General features: G+C 45.0%; 1 protein-coding gene across 1 annotated transcript; it reads left to right on the top strand.

The window, feature by feature from the left end:
* Positions 1-1,902: 1,902 nt before the first annotated feature.
* reep2 (receptor accessory protein 2) lies at positions 1,903-11,217 on the top strand. The gene is made up of 8 exons (XM_036548777.1): positions 1,903-2,076; positions 5,583-5,655; positions 6,502-6,578; positions 8,200-8,320; positions 8,648-8,761; positions 9,495-9,687; positions 10,294-10,463; positions 11,068-11,217. The coding sequence occupies exons 1-8, from the start codon at positions 2,045-2,047 to the stop codon at positions 11,143-11,145; spliced, it is 858 nt and encodes a 285-aa protein (XP_036404670.1). The 5' UTR covers positions 1,903-2,044; the 3' UTR covers positions 11,146-11,217.
* The last annotated feature ends 3,939 nt before the right edge of the window (positions 11,218-15,156 follow it).

The raw sequence follows: 15,156 nt of genomic DNA, 5'->3' as shown, positions 1-15,156 counted from the left end.
AGAGGAAAGTTTTGTGCGTGGTGAAGACAGAGTATTCACCATAGAGTAATGGAGTTGACAGGATTACAAATGGAAGTCTCAGTGACCACTGCCATCAGGCGAAATCCATTTTTGGGCCATAGTTTTGACTTCCAGTTGAACACCTACTAACTTGAATAGATGCCCCAGATCTGTGAAGTTTGAAGCTTCAAAAGTATCTGCAAAGATATGTTAAAAAAAAAAAATCACCAAATTTAAGTATTTCCAAGCTTTCTCCTAAATTACTGGAAGCAAACAGTTGGACACTGGAAGAGTTCACATTGTTTTACTCTCCTGTGTAATGATTGTTCTTAATTCTGCGTGATCATCATTGTCTCAAGTGCAAAACAAAGCCATTGGAGATCCCAAGTTACTGGTGTTGAGTAAGATATGGAAGAAGAATGGATTGGTTCAGATGCTAAAGTATATTAAGAGTTTAGCCTAAGTATGAAGCAACCACAGCATCAAACAACCACCTGAAGACAGCTATATGACCACAGAATCTCATAATATCTCAGAGAACTGCCATGCTTTAGGTTTACCTAATGCCATGTGTGTTTACTGTTCTGGCCAACTCATTTCCTCTGCTAAACTGAGCTATTTGGATCACATCTGTGCATGCCCTACAAACCTATTGGGGGCAGGACATGTATATTTGCCTAGAAGATACCCAGGTTGATGTCAAAACAACTCAATGTTATCAGTTTAACAAGGTCTGATAGAACACCCTGTGGTCATCCGTACAAAGAAAAGTGAAATGCAAGACCGAATACTGGATTGAGTCCGTTTCAAAGCCACTAGTTGAGAAGTAGTTGATGTTGTTAATGTGCTAAGTTCTGAAGAGGCCAGTGTCTGCCCGCACCCAAAAAACCATATCTGTGTTTTTGTGTGAATGTTCTTTCTTCCCCTAAGGGTTGTATGTTGGGAGATTTGGAGGCCTTATTGTGATAAAAACAATATCCCAGATTGCATTTTAATTTGTTCCAAAACCTCTTCTAATGTTAGAAAGCATAAAATCTTTTAATTTTACATAAATTACAGAAAATTACTGATGGAGATACACTGATGAGTTTATCTCATGTAACAGCATCACCTAATGATCAGTCTGCTCAGGTAAAGCACATCTAACTGTAAATAAAAACTGAAACTGAACTATTTGACCTGTGTGACTAAGCTAGCCCACACATTCACTTTCTTTGGGCAAGGTACTTAACCCAAAATTACCTCAGTAAATATCCAGTATAAATGGATAATGTAAAAATTGTAACCTAGGTAAGTCACTAGGTAACAGTGTCTGCTAAATCGTTCTCTTGTGCAAGAAGTCACTCTGGATAAGAGCATCTGTTAAATGACTGTAATTCATGCAAAAAAATAATAAAGCACATTCAAAGTATTTCTAGTAAATATGAGAAAATATTTTAGAGTGAAAGGTCTACAAAAATGTCCAATTTGAATGAAGTGCAGTTGTGTCCACAAAGCATTACTGATCCTTTTTATTTTTTACTGTTTATGAATATAATGATTTGCATACAGAAAAATGTACGAGATCTACTTTTTAACAACTATGATTAAACGTACATACAGAGAGGTGCCAGTCACACAAAACTAATTCGATAGTTTTCAAATGTTAGAAATCTTTTTTACGACAGTATTCAAGTTCTGTTTTCTTGTTTACACCTGTTGGGCAAATTTAATGAATCTGGAATTACAGCAATCCTATTAACCTTTATTATAGTTAATTATAGAATGTTTGCACAGAACGATAATACCGTCCTCAACCAATCACGTTTGAAGAGATTAATTATATCTGTCGTCGAAGTGGAACGCGTTGTGCGGGCCCTTTAAGAGGGGAGGAGGGCTGCTGACGATGTGATCGGGCTTTTCTGTATGAATGCAGCAGAATCCGGGGCTGGATAGCTACCTGTGAAATACAGCACGCCACTCACTTTGCATTGTGTCAACAGTTCAGTGGAGGAATGGGGGGGTAAAACGATTAAAGAATAAGGAGACATTTATACTCGTCAAGATGGTGTCGTGGATCATCTCTAGAATAGTGGTGTAAGTATGCCAATTTGCAGCCTATGTTTATTGCCCTTTCGGCCCGCGTTGCCAACGCTTTCTCTGCAGCTGTATTACCAGCGAGCTGGTTCGGGGGTAGCGTTATACCAGCTTGCTATTTTTGGTAATTAGGTATTTGCATATAAATATTAAAGGAAACGGCTGGTTGGGGGTTATTGCCGTCGCTGTGGCTTGTCTCCTGTTATGTGGTCAGGCTTGTTATATGTGTGCAAAAACATTTTTTCCTTAATCGAATTAAAAGCTTGCGAAGGTGGAGCAGAGCGCTGTGGTTAGCCAGCCAGTTGCAGACCTTGGTGTTGACACTTCAGTTGTGTTGGTAACTAGCTCTTCATCCGCATTAACAGCACAACATCTCTTTGTTTTAATGTGTCAAAAACAGTAATTTCAGAGTCGTCAATACGATTAATAACCACCTAGACAGCTGTTCATGTATACGTACTGATTAAAAATCGGTTAGCGTCGCTGAGATTGCCATTGAATAATTAGCTTTGATTAATACAAATTCTAGGTAAAATTTTAAATTCATGATGAAAAAGAATTTCCTGATTACATGGTGTGAAGTGACAGTGCTGTTCATAATGTAAAGAGAAAGACATCACATCTTACTGATACCTGCGTTTGTCCTTTGAAGCACGTACTTTGAGGCCTATACCTAACTAGAAAGTGGCCCATGCCTAAGTGGGATGCAGCCAGGAGTTTAGATTTATTTTTATCTGGGGTTCAAGGACTCTTCCTACAAGCTCAAACACACACACACACACATACGTCCAGTTGTCCCCTTTTCTCACTATGTAACTTTTTTGTTACTATAGACATTATATATAATATATAGTATAGACCTATGTAGAAATCAGGATAGCTGATGTGAATTTCAGTTTTTGCTAGTTTACTTCTTTTGACAAAGCAATTAAGTGATTAATGCATTTTCATAGGTTACAATTTGGTTATTTAATTCTCATGTAGGAATATGTTAACGCAAATCATTTCAGTTTTGAAATGGAGAAGTGAGCTGAGCTTGATGCGTGAAGAGTGGTCACGCTGTAGTGATTTTGCACGCAGTCATGGCACAGTGTTGAGTCTGTAGAGGAAAAGTGCGAAATGAATGTGTCCCTCTGGCTCTCACAGTGTGTGTGTGTGTGTGTGTGTGTGTGTGTGTGTGAGAGAGAGAGAGTGGATCTGGAGATCAGGGTCTTACCCTCTGACAGTGGCCGGGCTGCAGGGCTGTTGACGTCTGTCCCCCAGGGGAGTGCATGAGACAGGGGGTGTTTGCCCGTCACAGCTCCGGCCTTGCCATGCGTCTCATCCTCACTGACTGCACGCTTGCCTGGACACAGTGAGAGACACACACACACACACACACACACACACACACACAGAGCCAGAGCGCTCCAGCTGATGGCGGTGCAATGGGAAAGTGCGCAGGCCTTGTCTGCTCACCCCCCCCCCGGCCGTCGCCCGTCGCTCCCAGCTCTCTCCTCCCGCTCCAGTCAGCTTCCTGCCAAATCAGCAGAAATCGCACGTGGCCAATGGGACGGAGACGCGGCCCTGCGGGCACGTGTGCGGCGGCGCGTGTGCTTGCCTGGGTTCACGTGCGCGGGCCAGCCTGCGCGAGTGTCTGCGTGTGCCGTGATTCATGCGAGCGCGTGTTTACATACAAACCAATCAGCAGGGCAGCCATAGGCAGACCCCCCTATAGAAAACGCAAAGTAACTGATCTGTTGGGTCCTGTCTGACAGATCCATATCGTCTGTTTGATTGATGTGGCGTTCCCGTCCGTCGCACAGGGGTGCGGTAGCGAAGTGCCATTAGTGCATGTTGTTAAATTAATGATGTGCTGTGATTTAGTACCCAGGTTGCAAAGGGACCACCTTCCAGTTTCCAGTTTCCTGCAGGACTCATTCTGCCAGCAGAAAAAGGGATGTTATTCACATACTATGGTGGACAGTCATTCCTAGCCAGCTAGCAGGAAGCTAGCAGGAAGCTAGCTGGAAGCCAGATATCAGTAGCAGGAGAGAATATGTCCACACACAGGCACTTTTCTTTTAAATGTTTGTTTAGTGTAGCTCAGGAAGCAGGATTTCATTCTCACCTCTGTGGTGCTCCTGATGACTGAACTGGACACGTGCATAAACACACACACACACACACACACACACACACACACACACACACACACACACACACACACACACACACACACACACACACCTTGAGGGTTTATCCAGCTCATTCCATTACCTTTGAATGAGTTAGCATCCATAGCATTGTCAAAGGAACCTGCAGATACCCTGATGTTCACTGGTCAGTCTCAAACTGTCACAAGTCTATTGCTTTATGGAGTTTCAGAGCATGTAAAGTTCCTGGGGAGGTGTGTCTGTTCCAGCACGTTCACCTCACCTGCACACATTTTGCACACAGTGTATTGAATCTGCACTGTATAGCTTTAGAGACTCACTGCTCTCACAGTTTTAGATAGCTGAGCTCTAGGGCTAGACTCATCATGTGAACTTGAGCTGCACAGTTTTAAGTCGTTTGTCCCATTTCCTTGAAATCAAGATTTGTGAGCATGCCTGGATGTGAGCACCAGTTGGTGCTGAAGCCTCTCTGTTTGCGGGAATTAACTTTTCGCTCTCAGTGCCCTTGGAATTTAAACTAGTCAAAGGAAGTCTTTGAGTGTGTTTAGTGTTGCTGTCTGGCAGACACGTTGATCTCTGTCCATGCTGCCGTGGGAAGAGGATGTTGTTTGGCTGTCTGATGCACAGTGTTAGCTTTTAAGTGGGTGTGTATCATACTTTGTGGGCTAGGATATTGAAACGTTTATTTATCATGCTAACTTAACTCTTCATTTTGTTTGACAAAACAGGTCTTCATCAACAGTTGGTTCTTTTGAAATTACTGTTTCTTTAGCACTTATCATTATTATGCTGTAGTAGCAGCCATGGGCTTATACTTGGGTTTATGTAAAATTTTCTAGTGTTCTGTCTCTCTAAAGTTCGCCCAGTCTTTTGTATGACAATTGTGAAAAAGCTTTTGATCACTTCTACAAACACAGATCTGATGGCTGCAAGCAACGATAAATAACTAATCCAGCAAAGACCGATTCAGTTATGCCAGTGAACAGCAAATATCAAATGAAATAAACAACAAGGCAAAATCAAAAGAAGCATATCATGGTGGGGTGTAAGGCCCCCCCTCCTGTAACAGACTCAAATAGCCAGAACAAATTGGACTCACCACCACATTTCACACAACTAAACAATGGCAGCACGAGAAGTAACTCAAGCATGACATGTCTTTTTTTCCCCACTAATCAGCAGCCATGTAGTGGTGCAAATAGCTCTAGGAAGAGGGGGCTCTGTCAGCTTGTGGGAGGGACGGATTTATTTATTTATTTATTTTTTTTTTGACTTGTCCCTCTGTACCTGTGAGCCCAGCGTATAGGCCCTGGATGGCTCAGGGTACTGACACCAGTCATGTCTCCGCAGTCTGGCCTTTGGGACCCTGTACCCGGCCTACTCCTCCTACAAGGCCGTGAAGACGAAGAACGTGAAGGAATATGTGAGTACCCAAACTCCACCGTGCCTTCCCAAGATCCCTCGGTGGCTGAAAAGTGCTTGTTTGCAGCTCTAACAGTTTCAGGTGATGGTAATGAAGTTGCTGTGTTCCCTGACTGCGAGCTCTGTGCGGTGTAGGGTTTGGGGTAAGTTCGGGTCCTCCTGGACGAGAACTCTGTCTGTTTACCTCTCGCCTCATTGTGTGGCAGCTTTCTCAGGAGCTGCCGGCCGCTGGTTACCATGGAAACCCTGCCGTCAGGGAACAGTTGCTCAGTTGCAGGGTGATTGGGGGGGAAAGAAGGCCATCTTTAGTGCTGTTATTTATGTCTCCTCCACAATCAGACTCTGCCATTGGTGGGGCTGTGTATTTACCCCGCAGGCCCCATCATCGCTGTGCTCTCCACCTGACAGTCAAGCAGCCTGAGCCTGGCAGCAGTGTTACAGCACAGGAATCTTCCTATTTTAGTGTGGGAAAACTGTCCAAAAAGCTGCCAGAGCTTGCTTTTGAGGCTCTGCCCCACTGCTGTGTGGGTAGTTGGAATGCATTTGTAGATATATACACACACACACACACACACTTCGCCCACAGAATTAGTAATTGGAACATGAGACCGTTTCCTCCATCTTCTTGTTTCCTTGAAATGGTGTAGTGCTGACCTGCGGGATGTGCTGGTATGTTGATGCCTTTGAGCGTTTATGCGATTAAAGGCCCTGTTGTGTGTGCGCTGTGTCTCTGTGGGAGCATTAGAGCCGCTCTGTTCCTGCGCGCATGTGTGTGTGCACGTGCGTGTGCATGTTTGAAGAGTCATTGCTTTTTGATCTGAAGCAGTAGTTGTGTATCTCTGCACAGGTGAAATGGATGATGTACTGGATAGTTTTCGCGTTCTTCACCACAGCGGAGACGATCACGGACATCGTGCTCTCCTGGTGAGTCGCTGCCCCTTTGTGAGACGGTCTGCCCGCCTCCACACATAACCCCTCCCCTCAGTCCCTCAGCGGCCCGTCTCCTCCTGCACAGTGCCCACAGACCTTCCTAACCGTGGGACATAAGTTACATCATCGCGCATTTGCTGTGCCGTTGCCGGCGGAATGTTATTCCACAACACGTTGCCCCTCGTGATATGATGCATAACTAAACAGAAAATGCTCTGCTAAAGGAATGCATGCATGCGTACATGTTACGGTCGTTTCTGACTCCACGCACCGTAAAACCCTTGCAACATTCAGTGATTCCGAATCCAAATGCAGCTCAAGTATGAAGGCCTGTAAATATTAACTACTACATAGATCTAAACAAGAGTTTAAAAAAAAAAAAAAAAAAAAAACTTTGTGCACAGTGTTCTAATAACAGCAAGCAATCAGTCCGAAGTTTAGAAAGCCAACTGATTTGAAGGCTGACTGTCACAAACTCACTGGAAAGGGAAGAGGACAGACCTCATTGGATCAGTAGATCTTCATTTTATTTGAAAACAGACAAACGGAGCAGCATTTAGCCTTGTGCTTTGTCAGCTGCTCCTGACTGAACAGATCTCTCCAGGTTCCGTAATGCACTGGAAAACGGCATAGTCAATGCTGAGGATCAGGTGAAACAAAGTAAACTTAAAGATGAGAGACAAATATGAATGTGTAAGAATATGAATTTATTTGTTTTACAAGAATAACCGTAGTATAATAAGGACTGCAGTGACTTCACTGCCACTTCTCGTTCACGTAATTTACGTTTACACGTAATTATACGTTAATTTAAGTTTATAGTTTCATAAACAGCAATAACAAATAACACAGATAACTGAATGAAACTTGTACCAAAAAATCATTTGCTTTTATTTTAAGCCTTCTAGCTGGCTAAAAACTATACACCCCTTTTTATATTTCAGTTATCTAAGAAAAGTACATGTAGAATGAGTACATCACTTCATGAGGTGGAAATATTGCAAAGTTAAACATACTCTGCTGCATGTAGAGCTGTAGTTCAGGAAAATATGCATTTTTTACATTTTTCTTCCCAGGTAATTGCTTTTCAGAATGATGATAACTTGACAAGCAGCACAAAAAATTTCTCTGCTGAGCACAGAACACTCATTTGAATATCAATAGTAGCAGCAACACTGGTGATCTCACATGGGTGGAGAAAGTTGATTTATTTAAATTTTTTTCTCATGTGATGGAAGTTTGTAAATGGTATGCAAAGATGACAGTTATAAGTGGGGAATACTGCTAATTATCCTACTGTAATGGGTATGGCACTCTTCAGATCGTGTACAATGTAGCTGTGCCTATGATAGGCCATGCTGATTAAGTGTTTTGGGGAAACACTAACTACAGATAAATAGGTTATTTTGACATTTTATGGGAAAATAATTTACTGGGTAGTTAAATCAGTTATTTTGATATTTAATGGGAAAATAATTTGCCGCTATATTAAAGATCAGATGTTACAGAAGACGTTGTTTCGTATGGTAATAATACAGACATTCTGAATGTAATAGAATGTTCCTCTCAGAGGTTTCATCCACCGAGTTCACTGGCAATGTGACTGTGTCCCTAGGTTTCCTTTCTATTTTGAGCTGAAGATCGCCTTCGTCATCTGGCTGCTGTCCCCCTACACCAAGGGCTCCAGTGTGCTCTACCGCAAGTTTGTGCACCCCACGCTGTCCAACAAGGAGAAGGTCAGTGGTCCTCTTTGTCCTTGGGCTTACTGTCGGGCTGCCTTCTCTGGGGCCCCTGTGTACTGGAGGCAGCAGTGTAGCATAGTGGTAAGGACCAGGGCCCAGAACTGAAAGGTTGCTGGTTGCCGTTGGGGTATTGCTGTTGTACCCTTGGGCAAAGTACTTAACCCAGAATTGCCACAGTAGATATCCAGCTGTATAGATGGGTGACGTGTAAAAACTGTAACCTGTGTAATTCGCTCTGGATAAGAGCGTCTGCTAAATGACAGTAATGTAATAACGTAATGTACAGACGTGTGCGTCGTTCTGTCTGTGTCCTCCCTGCAGGAGATCGATGACTACATCGCTCAGGCCCGCGACCGCAGCTATGAGACCATGATGCGCTTCGGGAAGAGGGGCCTCAACCTGGCCGCCAATGCCGCCGTCACCGCAGCCACCAAGGTGGGCGTGACCTGCGTCTCTGCGCTGCGGGGGGTGTGGCCTTGGGGTCAGCAGTGGGTCGTGTGTTTCAGGGTCCTCTCTGTGTCTCCGGTGATGGGTCCACTGCATGTGTGCTGTGCCTTCCCTTTGTCTGCGATCTGCATGCTGTCTGTAGATAAGGCGTGTATGCAGCTTTGTAGCCTGTGAGGCATCTTGTGTTTGCAGTCTGCAACCATGGGGCAATTGACTGCCGCATCCCGATGGGGTCGCTCCTCTCAGACGCGATCCCTGTAACACCATGTCTGTACTGGTCCCTCAGTGGTGGAATGAATTCCACATGGGGATCAGGACAGAGGAATCACTGGCTATCTCCTGACGCAGACTGAAGACCTACCCCTTCAGACTGCACCTGGGTTGAATGGAAACACTGTTATTCTTTTGCTATGGATAAGAACTTGAATGTAATGTAATGTAATGCGGTCTATAGGAAGGGTTACGCAAGTAGTAGGTCTGCGCAGGAAGTGAGGCATGTTGTCTGCGCAGCTCTGCACAGGAAGTGAGGCATGTTGTCTGCGCAGCTCTGCACAGGAAGTGAGGCGTGCTGTCTGCGCAGCACTGCACAGGAAGTGAGGCGTGCTGTCTGCGCAGCACTGCACAGGATGTGAGGCGTGCTGTCTGCGCAGCTCTGCGCAGGAAGTGAGGCGTGCTGTCTGCGCAGCACTGCGCAGGATGTGAGGTGTGCTGTCCTCCTCAGGGGCAGGGCGTGCTGTCAGAGAAGCTGCGCAGCTTCAGTATGCAGGACCTGACGTTAATCCGGGACGAGGAGGAGCTGCACCTGCACACCTCCGACCCCCGACTGCGCAGCTCGACATCCAACCTGCTGGACCCCGCCGAGGACGCAGGAGGTGGGGGCACCGCGCCCCGAGGAAAGATGACCACGCGTCAAGGTACAGAGCAAACGCTGCCGGCCGGGTCTTACGCAGTCTCTGCTGGCGGGTATGACATGTCCATCAGCCACAGTGATATGACTCAGAGTTGCTGTTCCTCATATTTATATTTTCTGGGCCTCTTAACATTGCATTGTTTTTGGGTATTAAATGTAAAATGAATACGTGCTGAATCAGTGGTGGGTTGATCTGTTAAGGCTGGACTGTAGTAGGTTTTGAATGTTGATGATGTAATGCTAAAGGGAGGGTTAGAGGAGGGTGTGGACGGGGCTTTGTGTCTGATTCATCAGTCTTGTTCCACTGGGCCTGGCTGGGACTGGGGCCTGAACTCAGGGGAGAGAGTAGGAGACAGAACCAGGCAGAGAGGCTCTGATACAGGAAGAGAAGGGTAGAGAGAGCAGCACGATGGAGGGAGAACAGGGAGAAATTCAGCAGTGGAAGAAAATGAGTAGAAAATAAGGAGGGAAAATTGCAGAGATTGATGGAGGTTTATTGTGAGAGCAGCTGTATTTGCAGGGATACGCTTGGAGCAGGAATTTCATCTAGTTACACACAGCTTTCTCACCCTCTCCAAGTGCCATCACTTCCTTCTCTCCCATCTCCTAGCTCGCACTACATCCACCTTTCCTGCTTCTGACGAATCACATCCCAGCTCCAGGTCTGATGGGGACCAATCAGATGCTAGGACGGAGCATTCGGATGAGGATGCTACAGAGAAGGTCCCCAAACGCACAGCAAGCGTCAAGGCCAAGAAACCAGCTGCTGCCAAGACAGAGGTGTGTATGCGTGTGTACATAAAGACACACACCCGCGCTCGCTCACACAGTAACACACACGCATACTGTTGCAAAGATGACATACATCAGCAACAGCTACTGCAGATCAACTGTCAGTTGCTATACGTTTGTTTCTTTGGAGGATGAGCTGGAATGGAGGACCCCCCCCCCATGTTAAAACGTACATTTATGTTAAAAGATTCATGCAAATGTAAATGTAATGTAAATTTCAACGGGGAACAAGTAATGTGGTCTTAACCGCATTGGACATTTCTGCTCAAAGTGTGTTTGGCCCAGATGTACCATTCAAAACTGTCTGCTGGCCCAGGTACTAGTGTAACTTGTCATTAAGCAACAGCTGTGTTGTAGACATAATATTCTTGTTGGGCTGCAGGACTGTGTGTGTGTGTGTGTGTATGTACATACTTGGGTCTCAGGTTGATTATGAAGCTCTTTACATGGTTGGTTGATAGTTCAGACAGCTACATAACCATTTTGTCTTAAATTTATTTTTTCTTTCTTTTGTTGTGTATTTTTTCCCTTGATTGTTTCTGTCTCTCTAATTCCTCTGTTTTCCCCCTCTCTTTGCTCATCCGTCTCTCAGACTCAAACCAAGACGGTAAAGAAACAACCAAAGAAGAAGACCACCCCTGCGGCCAGCGCCACCACAGAAACCGCTTGAGCCAAGACGTCTCCTCCCCCCCCTCTGCAAACTATACTCTTCCTCTGTCAGTCTCTCCGTCAGCTTCTCCCCTTCTCTGTATCTCTCACACACACACACACACACACACACACACACACTGGGACACAAACACACACACACACACACACACACACACACACACACACACACACACACACACACACCAAGGACCATGGAGAGGCACCCTTACCGGCTACTTCCAAACAAAGTGTAGCTTTAATAACAGCGTAGGTCCATCTTCCATGCTCTGTGCTGTGCAGCTCTCTGCTCCCTCGCCGCTCTGTCCACCCATGGCGTTGAGCTGCACTGTCACTAGTCCTGCAGTACCATCATGGCCTAAGTTTGTGTAGGTGTCTTTGTAAGGGAGAGTTGACAGACTACAACCGTACCCCCTTTTCAAAGATGGCAAGTAGCTGTGCTGCAACCCCAGCGTTGGGGTGGTGTGTAGGGACTTTTTGTTTATGATAGACCTAATTTGCAGGGTCGGCACCATTGCATCAGGCACTGTCTGGACCACTGTAGATAGCTTTCATATCACACTCGCATACAGTCAATGCGTATGGGTTTTGAGCCATGACTTTTTTTTTTTTTGCATAAGCTTGCTTTCCAATTAGGGCAGAATATTTTTCAAGGGTAGAGAAGAATTTGGGAGCATTGTCCTCAGTGAAATGGGACAGATACCGGGGGACCAGAAGTGATGGAGAATGGAGGGAGGGAGGGAGAGAGGGCCACGGTAATAAATGGGTCTCTTTTTGCTGACCACGGGAGGGGGGGGGGGGGTGCCTTGTATTTTAGGTTTCCACACTATTTAAAACCAGAACCACAGTGTATGCATTGTACCTATCCAGATATACTTATCGTTTTAAAGCTTCTGAAAGCCTCGGCCGGGACGACCCGGGGGCGGCTGCCATTTTAACAGAGCTGAATCTGTGCCACGCTCTCCCTTATCTCTGCTTTTGTTGTGGAGCCGAGGTATTTGCTGCCCGCGATCAGCAGAGTCATGTGTTTGCGGGCCGATGAAGGGGAACGTTTGTTCCGCTGCGCGCTCCGGACGGCACGTCACTTTGAAATATCGCTTTGGCCAGCAGGCTCGTATCTGCCCAACAGTGACCTATTGTGACACACAGAAAGCCCAGGGTGATTTTTGTGTTTGAGTGTGCGTGCGTGCGTGCGTGCGTGCGTGCGTGCGTGCGTGCGTGCGTGCGTGCGTGCGTGCGTGAGCACTCCCTTTCCATCTGATTGGCAGGGCAGAAACTACCACGTGCTTTTATTTCTAGAATGTCTAAATGTGTCCCCAAATCTGCACATGTAAAAAGTAGGCACTGTAAAAAGCTGTATCTACTGTGTAGCATCTGGTATACTGTAATGAATAGGTTGCATTTTTGTGTTAACATTACACCTACTGTAGGACACAGACCCCTGTCATAGAGAAAGATAGAAAAAGCACTTGCACAGCCCAGGGTTGCAGGTAAAGCTCACCGTAATACTGTAGCGGCTAGAGTGGGCATCTAGCAGGGTGATGGCTTTGTAACCTGCTGCCAGGAGGGGTAATGGTGTGCAGGTGCTTTGTGTGGACTGGCATGATGTGTTTGAGTGTGTGTGCGTGTGTGTGTGTGTGTGCGTATGTGAGTGAGTGCGAGCAGACCAAATCGGATGGACCATGGTCGTTGGTGCATGTCTACACCAATAATGACCATAGGTTGACCGTAAACAGAAGACCAATAAAGACTAGACTGACCATACAAACTGGACCGACAGAGATTGTAGTCTGAGGAAAAGCTGATACTTTGACTTTTTCATGACAAAGGCGCTGTTTTAGTAGAAATCTTCCACAAAGCAAGCGGGTGCCAATCAGCTCGTAGTTCAGGGTGCAGTGAGAGATGAGCATGAGCATTAAAAACATAAGGAAGTATTTTTTAAAAATATTTCCCTATGTTTTTAATCATATTCTACAGCTGGGCAGTGTGGTGCTTTGTGCTTTATGAGCGCACCTGTGGACACACCTCAAATTTGCCTTTGCCTCCATTTTGAGTAGGCTGTTTTCAATCAGATGACATGATGAAGATATCAGCTCTGGGGCTACAGACTCATGGGGCCTGTCACCTGTGGGGGTGACGTGGGGGTGCATGCTGTGGTGACAAAGGCACATTTTCAAGGCAGGTGGGTGATACCTGACTGATCTCGCCAAAAGGGGGCGAACTGTTAAACCGACAATTCATTCATATCATCACGCATTTCTTGGATTCTTTCTGTATACCTGAAACAGACCCGGAATTCGGTTAGCTTATCTTACTCTGGTTTCCTCCAACATAAGGTAAAGTAAGTTAGGTAGTTTTGATGTGCTGTTACATATATGATCGTCTTCAATCAAGTAACGCTTAAATCTTTACTACTCTACTCTCTCGCTGTTGTCAGTTATGGGTTAGACATCGTCAGAGCAGTTTAAATGTCAGGTTAAGTTGAATTCACAAATTATCCAAGGTTTGTAGTCTTCTAGGTTGCTGTCACCGGCCCTCAGTATCCCTGCAGATTTCTGAGAACGGTCTGTTTTTGCATTTCACAAGCGCAGTATAGCCCTGGAGGTGCAGTGTCATGGGACGACGTGCCGCCTGAGGCAGGGTTTATTTTTGAGTGCAGTTTGATAAGAGCAGATTGAAAGCACGCGACCGTGGTGTGACACATAGCGAACACTAGGGGGAGCCATACTCTACACTGCTGGGGGAAAAAAAAAAAGTAATTTAAAAAGCTTGTGAATCATTCGCAAAGTTACTCAATACTTAAATGTAAATAGTAATGATATGGACTGTGTAAATGAGCTTGCTTGCCTTATTCTCTTCAATAGTGCTTTTTCTCTCCCCCCCCCCCCCCCTCCTATTTTTAGCTTCTCAGTTTTTATTTTCTCCACTTGACGGACAAATCATTACGAATCATGTTCATTTGACTTACGTCAAGCGAAGGATAACTGTTTGGTTTTAAAATTTTCTGAGTTTCCTGTAGTTTCTTGCTTTGTAGTTTTAAGAGGAGCACTGTGTGTGTCGCTAGGTGTGGCCGTATTTGGTGGGAGGGCCATCAGCCTCTGTCGGTCTTGGCCACTGAGGGAGAGAACAATCTCCTAATCATACAGAGGTGCAGTTCGAACCATATTCCTCCAATTTCCAGTGCTTCCTTAGTTTAAAATGAACCATTTAGCCTTTTAGCTTGACCTGCCCAATGACTGGCCAGTCCCCCCCCCCAGTTGTTGAACATTTCATAAAAGTTACTGAAGACGGTGTTTTGAAGTAGCTTGAGGGAGGGAAAACACTGTTGTTCATGCATTTGCTGTTTGCCAAACTGCATTTGAGAAATCCAATCAAATAATTTGCACTGTTCTGTTCCCTCTGGCTAGGGCATGTTTAGCACTTTGCTGAGATTTTGCACTGGGGAAAAAATACAGTACTTGACACACATGAAACATCCTGTCCTGCATAGTCATGATACTTCATCCTTAATCGTGACATAATTGATCTCTATTTCTTCCTCTCTAATGCTTTTTAAATGTTTACTTTATTTATTTATTTTTTTTGTGTTTGAAATCAGTATTATCATGTACAGGATTTCCATTGTGAGAGAATATATTCCACTTCAATACATTGTTTGTGCCAATGATCAATCAATACTTCCACTATGAATAAAGTTGATGAGGAAAATGCTGATTTTGAGTTTTGTGCTGGGAGACTGCTCTTCAAATGTACTGATTTATGGTCATGCACAAATAATAAATAACTAATAAAAGAATGACAACAAGAATATGACTCACAGGTTGGATGTTTCTGCAAAGCAGTGGCTCCAGCCACAGCTGAAATGTATGATTTTGTGTGATTTTTTTGGGTGCCTCTGTCCCTGTGCTATATGTCCTTGTGTGCCTTCATACTAAATTATGGGTTTTTGTTTATATCAGCTGATTTACTTTACTCTTTTCTTTTGCATGTGTGTGGTGTAATGCTGCAGCAC

Source organism: Megalops cyprinoides, chromosome 16, assembly GCF_013368585.1.
Source record: "Megalops cyprinoides isolate fMegCyp1 chromosome 16, fMegCyp1.pri, whole genome shotgun sequence".
Taxonomy (NCBI): Eukaryota; Metazoa; Chordata; class Actinopteri; order Elopiformes; family Megalopidae; genus Megalops; species Megalops cyprinoides.
The sequence above is the reverse complement of the archived record's forward strand: the minus strand, read 5'-3'. Positions and strand labels throughout refer to the sequence as shown.

Excerpts from the sequence above, each read along its gene's own strand:
- reep2 (XM_036548777.1), top strand. The coding sequence starts at position 2,045 with ATGGTGTCGTGGATCATCTCTAGAATAGTGGT. Across the intron at positions 8,762-9,494 it reads CCGTCACCGCAGCCACCAAG|GGGCAGGGCGTGCTGTCAGA; the intron begins GTGGGCGTGACC and ends TGTCCTCCTCAG. Across the intron at positions 9,688-10,293 it reads AAAGATGACCACGCGTCAAG|CTCGCACTACATCCACCTTT; the intron begins GTACAGAGCAAA and ends CCCATCTCCTAG.